At 56.1% G+C, this 21,338-nt stretch overlaps 6 protein-coding genes across 6 annotated transcripts; 5 read left to right on the forward strand and 1 right to left on the reverse strand.

Annotated features, from left to right (window-relative positions):
- Positions 1-59: 59 nt before the first annotated feature.
- SPSK_03012 (acetate regulatory DNA binding protein FacB) lies at positions 60-3,065 on the forward strand (the record flags this gene model as incomplete). The annotated part of the gene is made up of 2 exons (XM_016729857.1): positions 60-732; positions 805-3,065. The coding sequence occupies 2 exons, from the start codon at positions 60-62 to the stop codon at positions 3,063-3,065; spliced, it is 2,934 nt and encodes a 977-aa protein (XP_016584873.1).
- Positions 3,066-5,197: 2,132 nt separating this feature from the next.
- SPSK_03347 (glycerophosphoryl diester phosphodiesterase) lies at positions 5,198-6,620 on the forward strand (the record flags this gene model as incomplete). The annotated part of the gene is made up of 3 exons (XM_016730185.1): positions 5,198-5,782; positions 5,851-5,949; positions 6,045-6,620. The coding sequence occupies 3 exons, from the start codon at positions 5,198-5,200 to the stop codon at positions 6,618-6,620; spliced, it is 1,260 nt and encodes a 419-aa protein (XP_016584874.1).
- A 633-nt stretch (positions 6,621-7,253) lies between these two features.
- On the forward strand, positions 7,254-7,994 carry SPSK_03609 (uncharacterized protein; the record flags this gene model as incomplete). The annotated part of the gene is made up of 1 exon (XM_016730446.1): positions 7,254-7,994. The coding sequence occupies one exon, from the start codon at positions 7,254-7,256 to the stop codon at positions 7,992-7,994; it is 741 nt and encodes a 246-aa protein (XP_016584875.1).
- A 965-nt stretch (positions 7,995-8,959) lies between these two features.
- On the forward strand, positions 8,960-12,836 carry SPSK_02950 (Ca2+:H+ antiporter; the record flags this gene model as incomplete). Its single annotated transcript, XM_016729796.1, has 2 exons — positions 8,960-9,143; positions 9,202-12,836. 2 exons carry the CDS (start codon positions 8,960-8,962, stop codon positions 12,834-12,836), a joined length of 3,819 nt encoding a protein of 1,272 aa, XP_016584876.1.
- An 855-nt stretch (positions 12,837-13,691) lies between these two features.
- SPSK_03271 (uncharacterized protein) lies at positions 13,692-15,325 on the reverse strand (the record flags this gene model as incomplete). The annotated part of the gene is made up of 2 exons (XM_016730111.1): positions 13,692-15,100; positions 15,163-15,325. The coding sequence occupies 2 exons, from the start codon at positions 15,323-15,325 to the stop codon at positions 13,692-13,694; spliced, it is 1,572 nt and encodes a 523-aa protein (XP_016584877.1).
- A 1,798-nt stretch (positions 15,326-17,123) lies between these two features.
- SPSK_02945 (uncharacterized protein) lies at positions 17,124-21,098 on the forward strand (the record flags this gene model as incomplete). The annotated part of the gene is made up of 1 exon (XM_016729791.1): positions 17,124-21,098. One exon carries the CDS (start codon positions 17,124-17,126, stop codon positions 21,096-21,098), a length of 3,975 nt encoding a protein of 1,324 aa, XP_016584878.1.
- Positions 21,099-21,338: the final 240 nt, after the last annotated feature.

Raw genomic sequence — 21,338 nt, forward strand, 5'->3', positions numbered from 1 at the left:
TTTTATCTTCTTTCTCCCTCCTTTCATATTCGTTTTCCTCCGGCCCTCACACTTCCAAAATGCCAGGCATATTACCAATGAAAGTAATAAAGGTGGGCACCAGCTCACAGAGTCGGATCGCCCAGGCTTGTGATCGCTGCCGCAGCAAGAAGATTCGCTGCGATGGCATCCGGCCATGTTGTTCACAGTGTGCCAACGTCGGCTTCGAGTGCCGCACCAGCGACAAGCTTAGCCGCCGCGCCTTTCCCCGTGGCTATACGGAATCTTTGGAAGAGCGCGTGCGCCAGCTGGAGTCGGAGGTCCGCGAGCTGAAGGACCTGCTCGATGAGAAGGACGAGAAGATCGATATGCTTTCTAAGATGCACAGCAACCAGCACCGCGCATCCATCTCACGAAACAACGCTCTCTCGCCAACAAGCGGTTCAGCAACCTCTGCCTCGTCCTCACCAACAAATGACAGCAGCGCCAGCGGTAGCCTGTCTCGCCAGTCGACATCCGTTTCGTCCGCGTCGCCGGGGTCCTCAGCCTCACCAGCAGTCGCAAAGAGCGCGTCGCCAAGGAATTCGTTAGATGGTAACGCAACCGCACAGTCATCCAAAAGAGACTCCAAGCCGTCGTCGACACCAGCATCAAAGGAGGATACCTTCCGGGTGCAAGCATCCCCCTTAGTTCTCGGCGTTGAGAACTCCGACTCGTATTTTATGGGCTCCTCAAGCGGCCGCTCGTTTATTGGTAAGTCCTGTGGCCACTTGGTGTGCCGTCTGTTGTCCTTGTCTCCTTGCTCCTCGCTAACGCAATTTGTAGATATTTTCAAGAGAAAAATGCAGGAGGGTGGCAAGTCCTGCTCGGACTTTCATGCAGAGACATTTTTGCACATCCAAGGCTGCTACCCGCTAGTGAACAAGGTTCCCGCGTCCAGCATGCGTGCTCCACCTCGTCTGTTCTCAGACCGGTGCGTGAACGTCTACTTCCAGGAATGGTCGCCTCTCTTCCCCATCCTGCACCGCCCTGCTTTCCTGCGTATCTACGACGAGTTTGTCAGCGATGCAGACAAGGTCAAGAACAACCACAAGCTGGCCCAGTTGTATCTTGTCTTTGCCATTGCCGGTCTCTCCAGCGACCAACCTGATCCGGAGCAGGTTGCTGCTTGCGAGCAGCAGTGGCAGCGTGCGCTCGATGCCGTCCTCATGGATAACACTATCATCACACTGCAGTGCCTGGTCCTTGCGATACTATACTGCTCCATGCGCGCCGACTACAAGCGCCTCCAGTACTACAAGGGCGTTGCCATTGGTCTCTCCCATCGCCTGGGCCTGCACCAGGGCCAGAAACGCTTCTCTTTCGGTGCCCTGACCATTGAGACCCGCAAAAAGGTCTTCTGGACTCTTTACACTCTTGACTGCTTCTCGGCTGCCATTCTCGGTCTGCCCCGGCAGCTGAATGACGACGACATCCATGCCGAGTACCCTGCCGACACTGATGACGAGTATGTCACCGAGAAGGGCTTCCAGCCGACACTCCCTGGCGAGTCCACCCGCCTTTCGGCCGCCCTCGCCCTTTTCCGCGTTGCAAAGATCCTTGCCAAGATCCTGGACACCAACTACCCAGCCGCTTCTACCCACGAGCTGTCTCTCCAGAAGATGGCTTCTCTCGAGTCTGAACTGACCGAGTGGCGTGACGCCCTGCCGGCTCACCTCACCCTGACGTTCCGCCAAGAGAAGCCGTCGACGGATGTGACTGGCAACCGCTCCCCTCTCCTATCTCTCACCTACTACTACATCCGCACACTCATCTGGCGACCCGCCGTCGGTTCCAGCTTGGGTGCCAAGGCGGCCTCTGCTGTTATGGCTGTCAGCGAGGCGAGCAAGCACATTGTTCAGATCATCGAGCTGCTCGAGGAGCGCAAGATGGCTTTCTCCATGTGCATGAACAAGCCCGATCTCCTCATCGTCTGCGGCATGACCCTGCTGTACCAGAGCATGGACCTGAAGCAAGACAGCAAGATGATGAAGGACACCGAACGCCTTGTCAACACGGTCGTCAAGATTTCCGACCGCACCAAAGCCCCTGGCTGCTACGACTTTAAGCGCGTAGCTGCCATGCTTGTCTCTGTGGACGACGTCCACGACACAGCCTCCGGCACACCTTCCGAACCGTCCATGTCTGCGCCTGCCCGCCGCCCGTCTCCCAGTGGCTCGCAACGGAAGGGCCAGCAGCAGCAGCAACAGCAGCAACAGCAGTTCTCTCTTGGTCACCACAACAGTGCCAGCATGAGTGAGACAGACCTCCTCGTTCAGCAGGAGAAGCTACGCCGCATGACCATGCCTGTCGTTAGCGCTGCCGTCAGCGGTAATACTCTGGACTCGGAGATTCGGTCGCGTGCTCGCTCTTCCTTTGACAGCCCACGCGCGCATGTTCAGCTGCCCAAACAGCAGCGCATGTCTATGTCTCAAGCGCAGATTCTCAACCGCATGCCGCAGTCTCAACAACTGCAGCACCAGCGCTTGATGCAGAAGAAGAGCAACCTCGACTTCTTGAACATGTCGGTGTCTCCAGCGCCGTCCTCGCCTGCCCAGCCGCGCATGTCGCAGCCGCAGTTCTACAACCACAACCAGAAGTCGCAGTCTCCGTCCAGCGTGACACCTGCCGACTGGGAGGCTCTCTTGAGCTCCATGGACGGCGGCCACATGAACGTGTACGACGCCATCTACGGCGGCCCGAACATTGGCCTGTCGGCTGCCACCGACACGACACCTGCCTCGGCAACGTCGCAGTCTGGCGACGGCTGGTCTCCCGAGTCTTGGGACCTGAGTGGCTTCACGCTTTCTGATCTGGCCGGCTCTGGCGGACAGGGCCCGCCCGGCAGCATCCCAGCTCCGGCGCAGAGTGTGCTGAGCTTCAGCGACGAGAGCATGAGCTCGGTGGCTGGCGATGACCTTAACTCGGCCGACCTTGCCAGCCTTGGTCTCGGTGGCCTCGATATGGGCGGCCTGCCTTACCGCAGCACCGGCATTGTTCTAGGCAACGGCCCTGAGAGCTACAATGTGGACGGTCTCGTCCTGTGATTTTTGTTGTCATGTCCCTTTCTTGTGGCGGTTCTGTGTTTATTCTTTGATGGTCTATATTGTTGTGCGTCTTGCATGGGCTACTCTTTTCTTTTTATGGCTTTCTTCGGAAATGAGGACTTCGGTCACGTTTAAAAAACACCTTTTACGCAACGTCACAAATTTCAAAACTACGGCAACGTTCGACTTTGGCCACTTTATTGGTCTCCCGGAGTTCGCAAACCACCTTTTTATTTAATTTTATCTGGGGCGAAGGATTATCTAACGACTATTTGGGTTACGGATTTTACGTGAATGGAATGCGCGGCTAGGATCTCTCTGGTTTGATTTCTCGTCGTACCGCTTTTTTTTGTTGAGTTGGAATACGAAGGGCCATGACAAACCTATACCTGATACCTGATACCTCATGTCAAGGTCGCGTTTTGTGGGCCTGTTTTTAATATACAATTTTTCATTTACATTTATGTTACACAATTCTCGTTCTCCGTGCTGGTGGTGGTCATGTGCCTCATAAATGTAATCCATCTATGCAATGCACTTGAAATCGCAGAGCTTGAGTTTGCAAACTCACATCCATGTCCTGGCCTAACCTATGATGAAATGCACATTTTCAAGAATGGTGGTCATCCGCAATGGTCATGCCGTATGCGTATCATGTCGCTTCCCGTTCAAAACTGCGTAAATTGTACTGAGTCATTTTAGGCTTTAAACAACTTTCTCTGCTTTTGGTCCACATATCTCATGAGCGCATACCGAAATCTTAACTTCTACGTTCATATTTTTTAACGTACTTCAATGAAACATCATCAAAACGATATTTGATACTGTCTTTCCTTTCCCATCCTCTGCGTGGTCAGAATGTTAAGTGAAGGATCTTCGCATAATCCGTATCCCCAAGCCAACCAATACCAGCACAGGCAACCGGCGAGACAAGCATTTGCAAATATATGTCACCGATTAGCACGAGGCTACAACAGCCTTACGCCCTTGTACGTATTTTACTCCGCAATATCTAACATTATTACCCTGGTCCTTGTCAAATATATTGGGCGTCTTTTCGCGGGCCAAAACGTTTTGAATGCAGAGTGGCAAGGACAGCTGGAAAAAAAGACTACCAAACGGAGCACGAGACTGCAGTGCCGATTTTACAATATGTCGAGCGTGCGCAAGTGATTGGCTGTGGCGACATTGCCAATAGTGCATGCCGTCTTGTATGCTTAAGTCCTGTATGCTTAAGCACCCGGAACCAGCTAGTGAAATGCACCGGGACGATGTAAGAGTCCGAACACCGCTGCACCACATTTTCAGAGGCGGGCCTCTGCACTATGCCACCGCCGGAGCCCCGACAGAGCCATCATTGTATCATATGGCTTGTCGTGGTTTCGAACAATACGCCACAAATAGGCAGCGTTCTGTTGGCGTTGGAACGGACATGTCAACAGTAAACTCCGGGAGGTTCCCTGTTTAGTGCAGCCCAAAAGTCGGTATGAAGCCGTCGTTGTGTTAGGTCGGTATGCTGTCGGAGATGCCGTCCAAAAACCGCCTGGATACGGCTTTTTGGGGTAACTTACTCGTACCAGCACAGCTCAGCTTCAAATGGAGGTAGTGGCCGGCGGGTTCGGGAGCTTGTTGCCCGCTGTGCTTGGCGAGCCTCGTCTTTGGAATAAAAGGAGTGGCCTGTGGCGTCTGTCGACGCAGTTGCTGGACACTGCAAACCTAGAAGAAAAAGAATAATGTCAATAAAAGCGAGGAGTGTCCTTATCATCTCCACTTGAACGACGTGAAGCATCACAGGCCCCAAAGTCGCTTTCATACAATTTTCCTGGTCAACTTTCTGCTTCGGAGGATATTGTACAACAGCAACGACGACAACTAGCAGGTATTTCGACGAGGAGGAGAGGAGCTGCCACCCCGTCTACCGCAAACACATCATTTGGAGAGATCGGCCGCGTCCTCCTAGCCCAGTAGAGTCGGGTTTATATCGACTTTGTTTCTTATTCCGTCCCACCAGACCCGTTCAACGCCATAAACCTGGCAAAAACTACGCCTGTGCGACAAAACTGGGTAGGAAAAGACAGCGGCAACATATACTTCTTATTCCGGTCTTCATATACAAGATCGCCTGCCCCAAAATGTCCTCTTCTCTGGTTTCTCGCGCCGAAGGCGCGTCGTCAGTATCTCCCTTGTCGTCCCCTTCTTCAGCCTCTCCATCTCCTTCGGCAAAATCACGCGGCTCGGCCACGACGCCGTCCACACCCATTACACCCATGGCACCTCTTTCGCCCGAGCTGCTCTCGCTCGACAAAACAAAGCAGCAGCAGCAGCAGCAGCAGCAACAGACGCCAACGTCATTAGCATCTCGCATTCCGACAGTGGACGGCAAGAAACGACTGCCTCAAAACATTGCCCACCGCGGCTTTCGTGCCAAGTTCCCCGAGAACTCCGTCGAAGCATTCCGGGGCGCGCTGGCAAGCGGCGCGGTCGCACTCGAGACCGATGTCCACCTGTCCAAGGACAAGGTCGTCGTCCTGTCGCACGACCCGACGCTCAAGCGCTGCTTTGGCCGTCCGGACAAGATTGCCGACTGCGACTGGTCGTTGTTGGAGACGCTGCGGACGACCAAGGACCCGCATGTGCCTATGGCGCGGCTGACGGACCTGCTGTCCTTTTTGTCGGAGCCGGGTCGCGAGCACGTGTGGGTGCTGCTGGACATCAAGGTACCACTGCCCCCGGATTGACTCTCTATGGTTTCAGGACACAAGAATATGCACACTAACACGTTCAGCGGGACGACGATGCCGAAGAACTGGTGACGCGGATGGCCGAGACCATCTTGGCGACACCGGGCGACTGGAGCAGGCGAATTGTGCTCGGATGCTGGCAGGTCAGTCAATCCCCCCCCTCCCCCGCCTCTCCCCCAACAGCGGCGTGCTGTCAAGTCTACACAAAAAAGGAAGACGTCACTAACATCATTCGTAGGCAAATTATATGCGCCATGCACAGGATAAGCTGCCCGGCTTCCCCATTGCCTACATTGGCTTCTCCCTCGCGTACGCCTACGAGTTGCTCAAGTACGACTGTGTCGGCTACTTCAACCTGTTGCAGGGGATTTTGGTCGGCCCGCGCGGCCGTCGCTTCATCCGTGAAGCCCACGCCAAGGGCCGTGGCATCCTCGTGTGGACCGTCAACTCCGAAGAGTGGATGGACTGGAGCATCCACAACGGCGTCGAGGGCGTCATTACGGACGACCCGCCCAAGTTTGCTGACGTCCGGAAGCGGTGGGAGCGTGATGAGAAGGACGGCGAAGACGGCGACGAAGACGGTGCTGTGCCCGCTTCGGAACTGACACCACTTCGGCGCACTGCGGGCAAGGCCCCGCCGACGGCCCACCCGCCCAACACCAAGACATTGTCCGGCTTCTTCCTGCGGCGCTGGGCGAAGCTCTACGCCATTGTCGGCCTGCTGCGGATGCTGGAACAGGTCTTTACCAACGTCATGCGGGTCAGGAACGGCTGGGAAAGCAAGGTTGTTCGGGCAGCGCTGGATCGGCCTTGATAGGTGAATGAGATTTTCGTTTTGTCAGGCTTGAGTTGACTTTATTTGATTCTACATACGGTTCTATTTTGAGCTATAAGCTTTGCTTCTTTGGCAAGCGATGATATATTGCGGACCCAGGGAGCGTCAAGAAGACGTATTCGTAAGGGAATGAAATGTGTTTCTTACAAGGACAACGTCGGCTTGAACACAAGAAATTGATTTCTATACAAGGCATTTGGGCTACTGTTTACAGTCTATTATGAATACACGCGTGCCACCATTACAAACCAAGCACGTCCTTCCACTCCTTTCGCACTGCTCTGTGTCTCTCTATTCTCTATATATGCCCAACCCCATCTTTGTTGCATAATGCTGTTCTCATTCATTTCCTTGGCCTCTTAAAACTACCGACGCTGCAGCACACCACCCAGCGTCCGGCCCACGGCATGTCCGAGGTAGATGCCCACCACCACCGTAATCGGCCACTGCTGCCACGACCGGTCCCAGTCCAGCGGGATCGGCACCGCGCCCAGCCATGCACCCGCACACGCGCCCCACAGACCACCTACAGCCGCGTCCAGCTGCTTCGCCGTCTGCGACCCCGACGCCAGTGCGCGCCACGCGCCCGTCCCGTCTGTGCCGCGCGTGTAGATGACTGGGTACAGGCCCAGCACAGCCAGGTGCGCCGCGCACAAGAATGTGCGGCGTATCTGTGCCAGGAACGGTGCCCCAAACAGCACCAGCACCAAATGCACCAGCGGCGTCGCCAGAGCCGTCAGCACCAGAGACAACGTCGTCGTGACGATGACGTTGGGTTTGCGCCCGTCTTTGCGCGCCTTGCGCTGCTTCTTTGCGCTGTCGCCGGTGTGCGAGGCCGGCGCCCCCGGACCCGGCGCCACGGACCCGGCCGGCGGCAGGCCCACGACGGACGCAGCGACCTGCACGACCGTGGCCACGCCCAACAGGCCGGCCAGTGTGATAATGGCCATGCTGTCGGCGTCGGCATCGAGACCGGCCTGCCGCACCTTGGGATCGCCGGTGAGGCCGCCGAAGCAGAGAGCCAGCGCGGCGAGCAGCACGGCGGGACTGCCATTGCGAGCGGCGACGGCGAGCGGCGAAAAGGACGTCGTCGAGGCGGTCGGGACAAAGGAAGGATCAGAGGCGGCGTCAGTAGAGGACACAGACGTCGTCGTCGTCGTCGTCGTCGCGTCGACAGGGGTTACACCGCGTCGGCGGCGGGCGGACGATGCAGATGCCATGGCGGTATTCGGACGAGAATGCGGATACGACGGGGTAACGAAAGAGTTGGGCTGCGGGCGATGGCGTAGTCTTGCTATCGTACATTCATCTGTCCCACGTTTTGCTATTGTGGTCGTCGTCTTCGTCGTATGATGGATTTGGCCAAATTGGAATCTGCGCACAGAATACTTTGGTTGGGTCTGGCGCGGGTTGTAAAAGAAGCTTTGTTGGCCTGGCCAGGCCGCTAAGCAAGCCCGCCAAAGCTCGAAAAACAGCGCCTGTTAGCGCCTCGTACGATACGATACATCATAGCTGACCCACGTGGAGCCTGAACGAGCTCCCCTACGCGACCTTTTTCACCACTGAGCAGCCCCCTAATGTGCCCTTGTAAACTAGCTCGAGCCCTACGCCGAAGCCTCCAGCCTTTGTCACGCCATGCCGCGCCATCTCCTTCCCGTTTAGCGCGGTTCCCGTCCGAGCAATCCTGCTCAGCTTGCTTGGCCCGTCCGTAATTAGCCCCGTCCCTCTCTTCCCTAACGAGAAAGAGCAACCCAGCCTGGATGTCGTAATCTGTCTTTGCACAAAGAGCCATTCGACCTCGCCTCCGTCGGGAGTACTTTGTGCTTCCTTTTTTCCCTCTTTCTGCTTCTCGTCACTTTTCTCGGCCTTCGCTCTGGATCGACAGCCTCCCTTTTCGTTTCTTATTTGTGTCCCTCTTGTCGTCCCATCACTTTACCCCGGATACTGTTAATTACAGCTAGTCTCGCTCGTATCCCTTGGGTCCCATTTTTTGTTGTTTACTTTCTCGGGCGTCATTGCTCTCGTTTTTTTCGTCCGTTCTTTTTACTTCGATAACCTCGATCGAGCTCGACAGAGCTTTCCTCGACCTCTCCAACGACATTTTGACGCTGTCCCGACCCCAACGACGACCGTATTCGCTATCCTGTTTGACTCGTATCGAACGTCGACTCTGACGGCTTATCTTGCATCGTGCTTACGTCGCCGTCTATGGATCCCCTGCGCCGCACGTCCTGTGTTTTCCACTCCGTCTGATCCGATCCCGTCGACTACGCAAGCACTTTTGATTCTGGATCCTGTCCCAGCCGGTTTGTGACACCATGGATGCCGACGACCGCGACCGCGGCGAGTCTTCGTCGGCCCTCCCGTCCCCGACCGACACCCGCGCGCCTACTCGCTTCACCTCTTTGGCTGGGGGCCGCGAAGGCGACACCAACAACAGCAACAACCTGTCTGAGAGCTTCCAGTCAACCGACACGGTCCGTCGACGACCAGAGACCTACGGTATGCTGTCTTGTGCTTGCTCATTCTGCCCTTCATAGCTCTACGCTGACCTGTCAAGGCACAATTACGTCCCAGGGCTCCTCCCAATACTTCGACAACTCCCCAACACCCACCCAAGACCGGCCTCCGCAACGACTTGGAAACACTCCGATCCTTGCCGCGGCCCGCTCACCACTTCTCGGCCCCGACCGTGGTCGCTCACGACCTCGCAAACCCGCCTTGTCACGACGTGCCTCGAGCAACGTCCAGGCACCCCACCGTGGCAGCGTGTTCTCGGTTGATGACGCCCCAAGCGAGGTGCAGGCCGACGTGGCCGAACGGCAGAACACCTACGCGCAACCCACAACACTACGCCGCCGTGGCGTCGTTGGTACCGGCGCGCCGCTGAGCCGCATACACTCCAACTCTGACAACATTGACCAGGAGGGCGAAGCAGCGGTGGGCCCTACCTCCACGACCTCGAGATCTGTGACAACGCCCTACAGCAACGCCAACCCCTCCGAACCGGGCTTTTTCGACTCGACAGGCATCGACGCTGATGGCAACGGCAACGAGGAGGATGACGAGACCATCGATCGCAGCTTCGTGATCGACCGCAGCAATGCAGGCGACGATCTCGACGGCGAGGACCGAGACGGTAACCACCACGGCGGTGACGATGACGATGACCATGACGACGACAACGACGACGATCTCAGTGATGCCGAGAGCTTCACGCTCAAAGACCGCCAGCAGGCCATCAACGAGACTCACCCGTTTGGTATCCGTCTGTGGAAACCTGCACTGTACAAGAAGGACCGGTCCGTCCAGAAGACAGCAGAGGGCGACATTCACTCGTCGCCCGGCGGCCATGTCCACAACTGGCTGCTCTTTTTTAACATCATGTGGACTCTGTGCTTCGGAATGTGGCTAGCGCTGCTGGCCTTCTTGGGTGCTGCTGTCTGTCTCATCTTTGCCGGCCTGCCGAGCGGCCGCGAATACGGCCGTGTACTCTGGGGCCTCTCCGGCTATCTGTTCTATCCCTTTGGCAAGTTTATCCGTCTTGAGCAGCAGGAGGCGTACCTGGACGAGGATCTGGGTGAAGGCCGCAGTATCAGCGAGTACGAACAGTGGCAGAACGGTGACCTTGAGTACGGCCGCCTGTTTTTCGGGCCTGAGCGCAACCGTTCCATTGTTGGCCGCTCGCGCCGCAGTTTTGACTCCGCGCCGAATGAGACCGACAGCCTCATCCAGCACCGTACATCGGCTACCCGTCACCACGGCCGCTACGACGGACACGCTCACGCCCACGCCGACAATAGAGGACACGGTGCTGACGACGAGTACGACAGCGACGACGAGGACGCAAGCAGAGACAGTGATGCTGAGCTGCCTCGCCTCAAACGTCGCCTGTTTGGCCGTGGGCAGTGGAACATTGGCCGCGTCATCTTCTTCTTGTTTTTCTACATCCTGATTACACCCGCTCTCTTCATCGTGTCGGGTATCTGTTGGTTCCTCGTCTTCTCCATTCCCATGGGCCGCGTCACCATCCTGCTGTTCGACCACCTGCGGCGGCATCCTCTCGCCCTGACCTTCGAGTCGGACATTGCCACCGCACGCGCTCCCACAGCACCCCAGTCGTCCATTATTGTGTGCACGTACCGTGCGGTGGGTGCCAAGTACTGGAAGTACACCGTCGATGGCACAAACATCTTCTTGATCAACCTGATGGCCGTGGTCATGTTTGTCATCTTTGACTGGCTGGTCCTCGACGGCATCCTGCATTTGGAGAGCTTTATCACGTCGTCCGCCTTCCTCTTCGTCGCCGCCCTGCTCTCCATCATCCCGCTGGCGTACTTCATTGGCCAGGCTGTCGCCTCCATTTCTGCCCAGTCGTCTATGGGCGTCGGTGCCGCGATTAACGCCTTCTTTTCCACCATTGTCGAGGTGTTCCTGTACTGCGTGGCGCTCAACCAGGGCAAGTCCCAGCTCGTCGAGGGAAGCATCGTCGGCAGCATTTTTGCCGGTGTGCTGTTCCTGCCAGGCTTGTCCATGTGTTTCGGCGCCATCAAGCGCAAGACACAACGGTTCAACGCCCGCTCGGCTGGTGTCACCTCCACCATGTTGCTGTTCGCCGTCATTGGCGCCTTCAGTCCCACCCTTTTCTACCAGATCTACGGTACGCACGAGCTGAACTGCCTGGACTGTATTAACAATGGCGATGGGGTCGGTGTGGGTGGCGGCGATTCTAGTGATTGTCGCCGCTGCTTCTTTTCCCAGACACCCTCCATCGACGACCGTTTTTACCTGGAGGCCGTTCGCCCTTACTGCTATGTGGCCGCCAGTCTCTTGTTCCTGTCGTATGTCATTGGTCTTTGGTTCACGCTGCGCACGCATGCCGCCGTCATCTGGAACACGGAGATTGAAGAGAAGCGTCAGGAAGAGCTCGCAGGCACGGCCCCGCGTCATAATGTGACGTCGACCGCCGTCGCAACTGGCACGTCTGGTGACGCCACTGGTGTGGACATTCGCGACTCCCACCTTTACCGCCGTATACTAGGCCAGTCTCTCAAGCAGGTCGGACTGCAGCCGCGCCAAGACGGCAGGGCGAGTCGGGATGCCTCTGTCAGTGGCCCAAGTGGTTCTTCTACAGGCAACTGCGATGCTGGTGCTGCAGCCACATCCGGAGGCAAGTCATCCTCTACTACGGCCAAGTCGTCGGGGGCCGCAGGCACGACGGCTGACGACGGTCGCTCCTCTGTGCGCATCGCCGGCTTTACGGAAGCCGAGAGCGACAACTTGGTGCACCAAGTGGCTGAGATGGCCGCTACAGCGGCTACCATCGCCGCCCGCGATGCCCGGCTTCCTCGCCGCGCATCGGCTCGCGGAGCTTTTCCCACGACAGGCACAATTGGTGGCGGAAGCACGGCCGGGGGGAACACCATCCGCACCAACACCGTCCGCACGGCTCCCTTCCATGACCCATACGAGGGTGGTGCCAGCCTTGGCGTTGTTGCGGGTGCAGCTGGTGAGGAGCCGGTGGCCCCGGGCGGTGGCGAGGCTGGGCACGGCGGCCACGATGCCCCCAACTGGAGCCGGCGAAAGTCGGCCGTCATTCTCATGTGCGCCACAGCCCTGTACGCGGTCATTGCCGAGATTCTGGTGGACTCTGTCGACTTTGTCCTCGACGGGTTCTCGATCGACCAGAAGTTTTTGGGCATCACCCTCTTCGCCCTGGTGCCCAACACAACGGAGTTTTTGAACGCCATCTCTTTTGCCATGAACGGCAACATTGCCCTGTCCATGGAGATTGGTTCCGCCTACGCGCTGCAGGTGTGTCTGCTGCAAATCCCAGCGCTGGTGCTGTTCTCGGCCAGCTTCCCGCCAGCCGCCAACCTGGGCGACGACTTGTCCCGCTTCACGTTCTTTCTGCTCTTCCCACAGTGGGACATGGTCACAGTCATCCTGTGCGTCTTCCTCCTGAGCTACATGTACGGCGAGGGGAAGAGCAACTACTTCAAGGGCAGCATCCTGCTGCTCAGCTACCTGGTTGTCATCGTCGGCTACTACTTTAGTGGCTACACCAATCTCAATATGGATGTCAGCACCAGCGGCCTGCGTCGCTTCGACACGATGGGCCTCGATGGTCAGTACATGCCGTACAGCAAATCGTTCAAGACAGTTGGCCGCAGCCGTATGGGCGAGGCCTTTTGAGTGGCGATGGTGCCTTTTCTCTCCCTTTTCTCTTCCCTTTTTTTTTTCTTTTTCTTCTTCTTTTTCTTTTGTTTTTTTGTGCCTCTCTCTTTATTACTGCTTTGCATTTCCCACGCGCCTGGTCTGGTTATTTGGGTGCGAAGAATATCTCGGTCGATCAACGCCATGTCTCTTTAATCGTATTTTGGTCTCAATTGTTCTCCATTTTTTCGCCGTCCTTTTATTTTCATTTGCAATAGGCATAGTCAGGCTGGAGTGTGTTTTGTTCTTTTTTTTATCCGTATATGTTGCGTATCTACGTGCTGTGTTTCCATTGACAGTTCCAATCAGTCTCTTGCGGCCATTTCCAGTCGCATTTTCCTAAACCTGCCTAATGTGTGTTTTCCGTTCTTTTCATAGATTGACCGTTGTCGTGGCCTGGCTATGCAGTTTAAGTTTGAAGAAATACAATGACCACGTCAATACTTCAGCTGTGCGTATGTGAATAGAAACGGTAGTTCATAATGATCATAGCCTGGTCAACTGACCAAGACACGAGAAGGGTATTACACTTTAAAAAAGATGTTCCGCAGCAAATCAAAACCAAAGAATGAAACCGACAGCCCAAAAGAAACGAGTAGAAAACAGAAAAGATCATGAAACAAATAAGTAATCAACCTATTGGTGTTGCTTGAGACCCGAACGCCGTTTGCTCCTTCTCAAATCTGAAGCGAGCGTGGGCTTCCATCGCGCCTTCCTCCGTTTGCACAAACTGGTGACCTGCCCCGTCATGCCCCTTAGTTTCAGGCTCCCTTGCCCTCTTCGTTGATGTTTGGTGTTTCTGTTCAACTTTCTGTACACTATCCAACATTCACCTCACAAGTCATCCTGCAACTTTTTGGCCGCCTGGCTGAGGAAATCGCCCACCTTATGGTAGCATACCCGGTTTGCCTTGGCGTCCTGGATAGCCTCGAGGATCGCCGAGTCATATGCCTGTCCCGTGTGGCTGTCCTTGGCCGGCACCTTGAGCGACTTGAGTGTCCGCTTCTCGGCGTCGGGCAGCGTGTGGAAGTAGGCCATGAAGATGTCAATGGCCTCGATCGTCGGCGTCGCGTGTGCCGACTGGTCCTCGAGCATGACCTTGCTGAGGTGGGCCATGCGGTCAATCGTGGTGGAGCGCACGCCGCGTTTCAACTCGCTCTGCTCGAGGGCCATGGGCCGCAGGCGCTCGCCCAGCGGGTGGTTGAGGATCTGCCGCACGTCCTCCTCGGAAAACATGTCGCGCGTAATGGGGTTGCGCATGACGCCGCTGTTGACAGCCAGCGCGTCCGCCAGCTCCGACATGTCCCAGGCATAGTTGTCCGAGGTCACCAACAGATTGGCGACGGGGATGTCGGCGACGTCCTCGAACAGCATTGTCTTGTCGTTGGCATACTTTTTGCCGTGGTCGATGAGCTGGTGCTCGACGAGCATCATGGCCGTGCGGCCCAGGTCCTCGAGCCCTGCCGGGAGCATGGCGTCCAGCAGCGTCTGCCGCCGCAGCAGCCGATCGCGCACCACGTCAATATGTGGCTTGCCTGTGGTGTCGTCCTCGAGAGACCACTGTGCGACCTCCACAAAGTCGTCAATGATCAAGTCCAAGCACCGCTTCCGGTCGCCCTGCAGCTCACGCACGAGCTGCCGCACGGGCCGCGGCATAGCAGGCATGACGACCAGGCTGACGCGTCCGTGCTTGATATTGCGGGTGTCTTGGAAGATTTCGGCATTGTCAACGAGCCCGACGTTTTCGAGAACGACCATCTCGCGTTCCAGCTCCGTAGCTCGCGCCTGCAAGTCCGCAAACTGCTGCTCCAGCTTCACCTCGACCGCGAGCCGCTCCGTCTCTGAGCTGAGGGGAGAACCAAACTGGACAGGTCGCTTGTTCTTCCGCTTCGCCCCAAGCACGTCACCGGACGACGCAGGTAGCCGCGCAGCCATGGCAGCTTTGGGGTCGAGGTGCCGTGTGCCGCTCGATGTCGAGACGGACCCCGTCTCACTTATGACCGGTGTGCCGGCTGTGCTACCTCCACCGCGTGGTGGGCGGTGGGGTAGTCGTGTTTGGAGGGGATCGGGACGCGACGCCGAAGAGGCGGATGTGGATCGAGAGGATGTGCCGAGACTCCATGACGACCAGATTGTCGATGCGGGTGTGGTGACCTGAGACGACGATTTGCGAATATATTCCCGTGCGCCAGGATGGCTGGTATCTCGCTTCAAGATTTCTTCAGCCACTCCGTGTGCCATTTCTACTCCACGGTTAGAGCACAACGTAAAACAAAAAAACAACACGAAGAGAAGGTCGACCTACGCTCGTCGCCGATTTGCTGCCACTGCTGGAGAATCAGCTCGAGGATGACGGTATTTTTCTTGTTCTTGTCTCGCTCTAGGAGCTCGTACAGCTCGTCGAGAAACTCGCGGCTCGTGGTGCTTGCGGTCGTTGCTGTTCTTGCAGCGGCGCTTGACGATGACATAACTGGAGGTTGTGTATATGGATGTCGTATTGAGGGAAAAGTGCTTGCTCTCTCTTGCTTTGGTTCGTGACTTTTTCCACCCTCTTTTTGTTTTCTTCAAAGTACTCTCGTTTCAAGAGCAGTGCCAATATTATAAAAAAAATGTATAAAAAAGGCTGACCTTTCACAGACACGACAGTATGGCGTGGACAATAAACGGCTTTGTTTCTTCGAGAGTGTGCATGGCTCGAACGAACAACACTGAGTGTGGCCTGGCCACTTTTACCTATGGCCTCCATCCAGCATAATTCGACATCGGCGGCATCATACGGTCGGCTTTCTTCCCATTTCGCCTTGCCTACCCGCCTCCACCTCGTTCCTACTCCCCAAGCGACAGGGATATTGTTCCTCAACGCGCTACCAAAACAATAATCACATTGCTTCTCATATCTCTTTGGTTTACCAGTCCAAATCGTAACTTCAGCCACCGACTGCACAGCTGGCAAATGAGGAGAAATCGACCAACCTGATGCGGCCAAAACAGATCAGAAGCCTCCTCAATCGTTGGTGGGTGACAACAGCTCGGCTGCGCAATTATTATCCTCGTGTGGTAGTATTAATTGCACCCCTCCCCCTCCCTGGCGACTGGCTGGAATTTATTGAAACGCCCCGTCAAGGAGCCTTGCGCACTAAACTCTAAATGGTATAGATACCCTAGTCTGCCCCAGCTCTGGCCGTCCCGTTTTCCTAGCTCCTGGCACTGTGTCGTCTGTACACAGTACGGCGTCAGATATCGCACTTTACAGTGCTCGTCGCCTATTTGATTCTATGGCCAGTTCAGGCAATGCCTTGTCACCCATCCTTCGGAGCATGGTCAATAACACAGCGAGCCGCCAAAAGACGCCGGCTGCGCAGCGTTCTGTGCGGCGCAAACAGTGGATAGAACGAAAGGCTGTGAGGATATCAGAAGCTTGTTTCTTAGAGACACCGATGTCCCAATGAGAATCAGCGCCCTTCCGAGCTTTTCACAGTCTGCCTTGAGGTGGCCTCGTCGGTGACTCGCCATATGAGTCGAACCTTGCTTGTGCATTCCTTTCCACTGGCATATTCTGGCAGGCATCCCTTATCGCGACAAGTTTTGCTTTGGCTTCTGTTACCAGCAGCACGAGTCAAAACTCATAACATAACAAACAAACAAACTTCTGTTCGGAGCGTGTACTTTGAACTTTCCATGCACTCGTCCTCCCTCTGCCTGTCTTCCCTTCATAGTTGCTCTTCATTTGTTTCCACCTTTCATATTGGCCTTGATCCATCCCAAGTGTTTTCTATTGGTAATTCTCTTACTCGCTTGTTCTTTGTTCAATCTGTCCGTGGGAATGCGGCCCCGAGCTGCAACTCCCTAACCTCCAACTTTCTTGCCTTCAGCCCACGTCCTGATTCCAATCCTCGCAACGCCTTCAACTCGACATCCGTACTCGGCATTTTGATACCCACTTGTATTTGCAATCCATGTTAACACTGCCCTTTCTTTCCTTCTTTTTATTGTTACAGTGATTTCAGGTATTCTCTTTTCAATACTTCACTTCACTTTTTCGGCATTACTCCTACTTTCCTTCGTTGGTATCACCATCTCGACGAAGGACGGACACACATTCTTAAAAAACATTCCTTCACGCTTGCCACCCGGTGCCATTCTTTACTGTTTTATGAATTACATTAGATCTTGGCAACCGGGGACACCCAGCATCGCTTCCTTTCTGCATAATCAACGACCTGGAACGGGCTCTATTCGTCCTTTCCTCACTACCACCACACGACCATGCCCATCATCACCATATCGAAGTCCTCGGCCCTCCGGGCGGCCTGGCACAAAGAGCTCCTTGCAAGCAACCTTTCTGCACAGCTCGACGATGGCAGCTTAATAGAATTCCCGCCGGCGCTTCTGCAGCTCACCAGGGATTATCTCAACCGGAAAAGGCTCGTGGCCAACTCCGACGAGCGCAACCGGCACATCGACGAGCTCATCCGGGACCATGTACAAAACGAGCATGGCGATCCTGAGGTTGCCATCCTGGCCTGCACCCTGGAGTACTCGCCGTTCACCGCCATCGCAGCACTCAAATCTCTGCGAGGTGACAACCAAGAAAATCCAAGCTATACCAGATATCTGCGCTGCCTCGTCGTCGCCAGTAGCATCGCACCACGATATGTGTCTGTGCCAGAAGCCCAGGTTGCCCAGTATCTGTTGCAAATTCGACTGGGCTACGCAGATCCCCTCCAAATTTTCCGCAATATGATAGCGACCCTATCGACGATTCCAAATTCGCAGATGCTCCCGGCCGAGTACATCAACCGGCTGCTCGCTTTCTGCCAAATCCCCCAATCCTACCAACTGTATCTTCATATGCTGCAGAACCAGTGTCGTTTTGCCAGCCTCTACCGCAGCGTTTCGTGGGTTCACGAGTACCTTTCAAACCAGCAATGCCAGCTTGCACGAGAGGTTCTTGAGGGCCAGATCCCCGACTTGCAATTGTGGGCCAGCTGGAAGCCAGACGAAGCCATGCTCCAGAAGTGGGAGACATACAACTTCACACCCCAGCATCTCGCACGACTTCGGCCGATCTTCCACCTGGAAGGCCCTGATCTGACACGCACCGGCAACCCTACGTTCAAAGACTGCGGTCCTGCATGCTTCCAAACCGTGGCAGTCGAGCCTGCAGACGTGGCGTTGATCCAGCGTCTACAGCAGCTCCTCCTCCAAGCCATGGAGATCGGGCCGGAAGCCATTAGTTTGCTGTCGCGTCTCTGCATCGAAACCACAGCTACGGACAACTCCTTAACGTTCGCCGAGACAATTATCCGCATCGCTGATCCGGAGTGCTGCACTGCTGCTATTGTCCTTGTCAACTCTCTGACGCCCACCGCCAGTGTCAGTGCCAGGATGATGACACTCTCCAGCACATTGCTTACGCTACAGCGGCACCCGGCCCTGCGCGAGGTCTTTGCCAGTCGGATCATCGATATCGTCGTTCCCACAATGGAGGCCGCGCAAGAGTCATACAAGACCCATCTGTTTGGCAGCACCAACGACACGCTTAGCTACAAGATCCAAGCTTACGGCCGCGCCATAAGGTACGCGCCCTGGCTCAACGAGTTCGTGTCGGCCGAGTTCCTTGCTGGTCTCGATCGCTTCCCACCCGAGGACGTCTTCCAGGGCATCATGTCGCGCCTGCAGGTGCCGCAGACAGAGTCGGTGGAAAAGGCGTTGAAGGATTACCTGCTGGCCACACTGGGCGGTACAGGCACAGAAGAGGAGATTGCGTCACTCAAAGTAGCGGTCGACGGGGAACAGGAGTTTTGGATCACTCACCAAGACGTGGAGCGCAACCGGATCCTGGGCATCATCCGCAAGCTGGCTTACATGAAAGACATGGAGTTCTTGCACGCGTGTCGCCTGCAGATTCTCGTTGAAGATGTCGTGCTGCTCCGAGATCTGGTGGGCCTCATTGAGCGGGACTCCCATGTGTCGTGCATCGACATGCTGCGAATCCTGGCCCGCCGTATCGAGCTCCCTATGGTTGTGCACGACGTGTGGATTTCGCTGATGATGCTCATGCTAAAACAGCGTGCTGACGACCTCCTTGTCTGGTCGTGTGACAACCTCACCGTCCAGGACTGGTTCCGCTTTGTGACGGACATGCGCGTCGTATTCAACGGCCGGCCCGACCAGATGACCGCTCTGGCCAGCCTCGGAATGAGCCTGCAGCGCCTCACGTGGTGGCAACAGCTGCAGAGCGAATACTTGGTGGGTGTTGAGTACCTCGATCGCTTGCAGCGGCGCCAGAATGGAGGAATCGCGTCCATGAAGTGGCTGTACCTCCAAGAGATTCCCAACGTGACGGCTCTGCTAAGCACCATTGTCGGCCGCAAAACGCTTGGCTATGACCCGCAGTGGATTCTGTCATTTTTCGACTCGTCGCCCAGTAGCATCACAACGCTCTGCAGCTGCCTGGCGGCACACGACGAGAGCAGCCCGCAGGGCCTGTACGGCATTCGTACGATCCTGGAGCGGTTCTACATGCACGAAGGGTGGCCCGACAGCGCCACACAAGCGTACATGCTGGCTTGGCGGCGGTCCAAGGACTTGACTGAAGGCGACAAGAACGCAATCACGCTTCTGGGCGAGCTCATGGGCATCAAGCCGTCACTCAACCCACACGGCCTCAATGTCATCAAGAACAAGATGCTCAGAGAGTATGACCGTGTCATTGAGCAGGCGCGCGAGGTCGAGGGGCTGCGCCTCCAGCTGGATCGCAAGGATAGTACGCGGACCAACTCGCTGGCCAATCGCATCGGCATGCAGGGCACACGCCCGTACATTGACCCGGACATCCCCGAGCCCCTGAGCGACGCTATTGAGTGCGTGGGCATCAAGGAGTACGAGCTGTGCTTCCCGCTCAAGCACCTGCAAGGCCACGACCGGAAAGTCCGTGGCATCGGCAGCGACCTCTTCCCCATCCTGACCGTGCGGGTGATTCTAAATGGCGCCGAACGCACGCACGGCTTTTGCGTGCACCTCGTGCCGCACGAGACGGTGCACGAACTGGGAAAGGGCCTGCAAGTGCAACTCAAACAACAAACGAATCACACGTACTGGCGACCCAAGTCCAACGCCCACCGCAAACCGACCAGTCGCATCTGTACGGCCAGCTTCAACCTATTTACGCATGCACTGGCGCAGCGGCTTCATCGACATTTTTTGCTAGGCGGTGTCACGCTCAAGAGCGTCTACGACCTCACCAACGAGACGATCCGGCGGCCCGGGTCGCAGTGCACGGCCTGTGGAGATGAACTGACGGGCCTGTGGAAGCCGACAATCTGTACCAAAGACGGCTGCATCAAGGAGATGTCGCAGTCCGGGCTGCTGGTTCGCGCCTACGGCCTGCTCATTGATGCGCCCGTCCTGGACTTTTTGCTATGCTGCCTGTACGCGGCGGCCAAGGACAACTCAGGCCTCCAGCTGCTGTCCACCGACTGCCCCTACGAAAAGAGCCGGCTGATAACGATCCTGGACTCGTTCCCGCGGCTACAAGCCGACGACACCATGACGCCGTTTGACCTGCTCAACAAGATCCGGCTCGGCAACTACCTGTCGCACGAACGCGAGCAGGTGCTGGCTTGGATGAGCAAGTGGTTCCGCGGCTGCATGCTGTCGGCGCCGCAGGGCAAGCGGCTGTCCATCATGTCGGACGTTGACCAGTTCTTGCTATACAACTCGACGCCCGAATGCGAAAAGGCGTTTGAATCCTACAACACAAACAGCGCCAGCAGCGGCTCCGCGCGCCCGGCGCCGCTCCCGCGCACGGGCGATGTCGTCTTCCACGGCTCGCAGACGTCGCGTATGTGGAAGGTGCTCACCGAGGGCCTGCGCAACATGTCCAACACGCGCTACATGGCACACGGTGCCGTAAACGGCCCCGGCATCTACCTGGCCGACGAGCCGTCGACATCGTTTAGCTACAGCGGCACCCTTAATAATACGTGGTCCAAGAGCGCGTTTAGCATGAAAAAGATACTCCTGGGCTGCGAGCTTATCAAGGACGACCCGCTTTCGACGCTGCCGCCGGGAGCCAAGAAGCCGCCGGCGGGCACGCACATTGTGACAGACGAGTCGCGCGTGCTCGTGCGCTACGTCTTTATCTGTCCCAGCGGCTACAGCATGCCGCCGGTGCGGCACATTGAGACCGGCATGCGGTCGACCTTTGCCAGTCTGCGGTCAGGGGCTGCCCTGTAGTTGAGCGGAAGACAACTTCTTGTTTCTATTCTTTTGTGGTCATTTTGCACACATCGCGATATACCCTCATTTTTTGTTTATGTAGCGTTTCGGGGTCTTCTGATTATTCTTGCATAGTCTTCATTCTTTTACACGGGCTTACCGTCTTTCGTTTTTCTGCACTGCATTTATTTCGTTGGTCGATTTTAGGTGCTTAATTATTTTGAAAATATGCGAATGAAATTGTAAAAAAGGTAATAA

The sequence above is a fragment of the Sporothrix schenckii genome (assembly GCF_000961545.1).
Source record: "Sporothrix schenckii 1099-18 chromosome Unknown Cont47, whole genome shotgun sequence".
NCBI lineage: Eukaryota > Fungi > Ascomycota > Sordariomycetes > Ophiostomatales > Ophiostomataceae > Sporothrix > Sporothrix schenckii.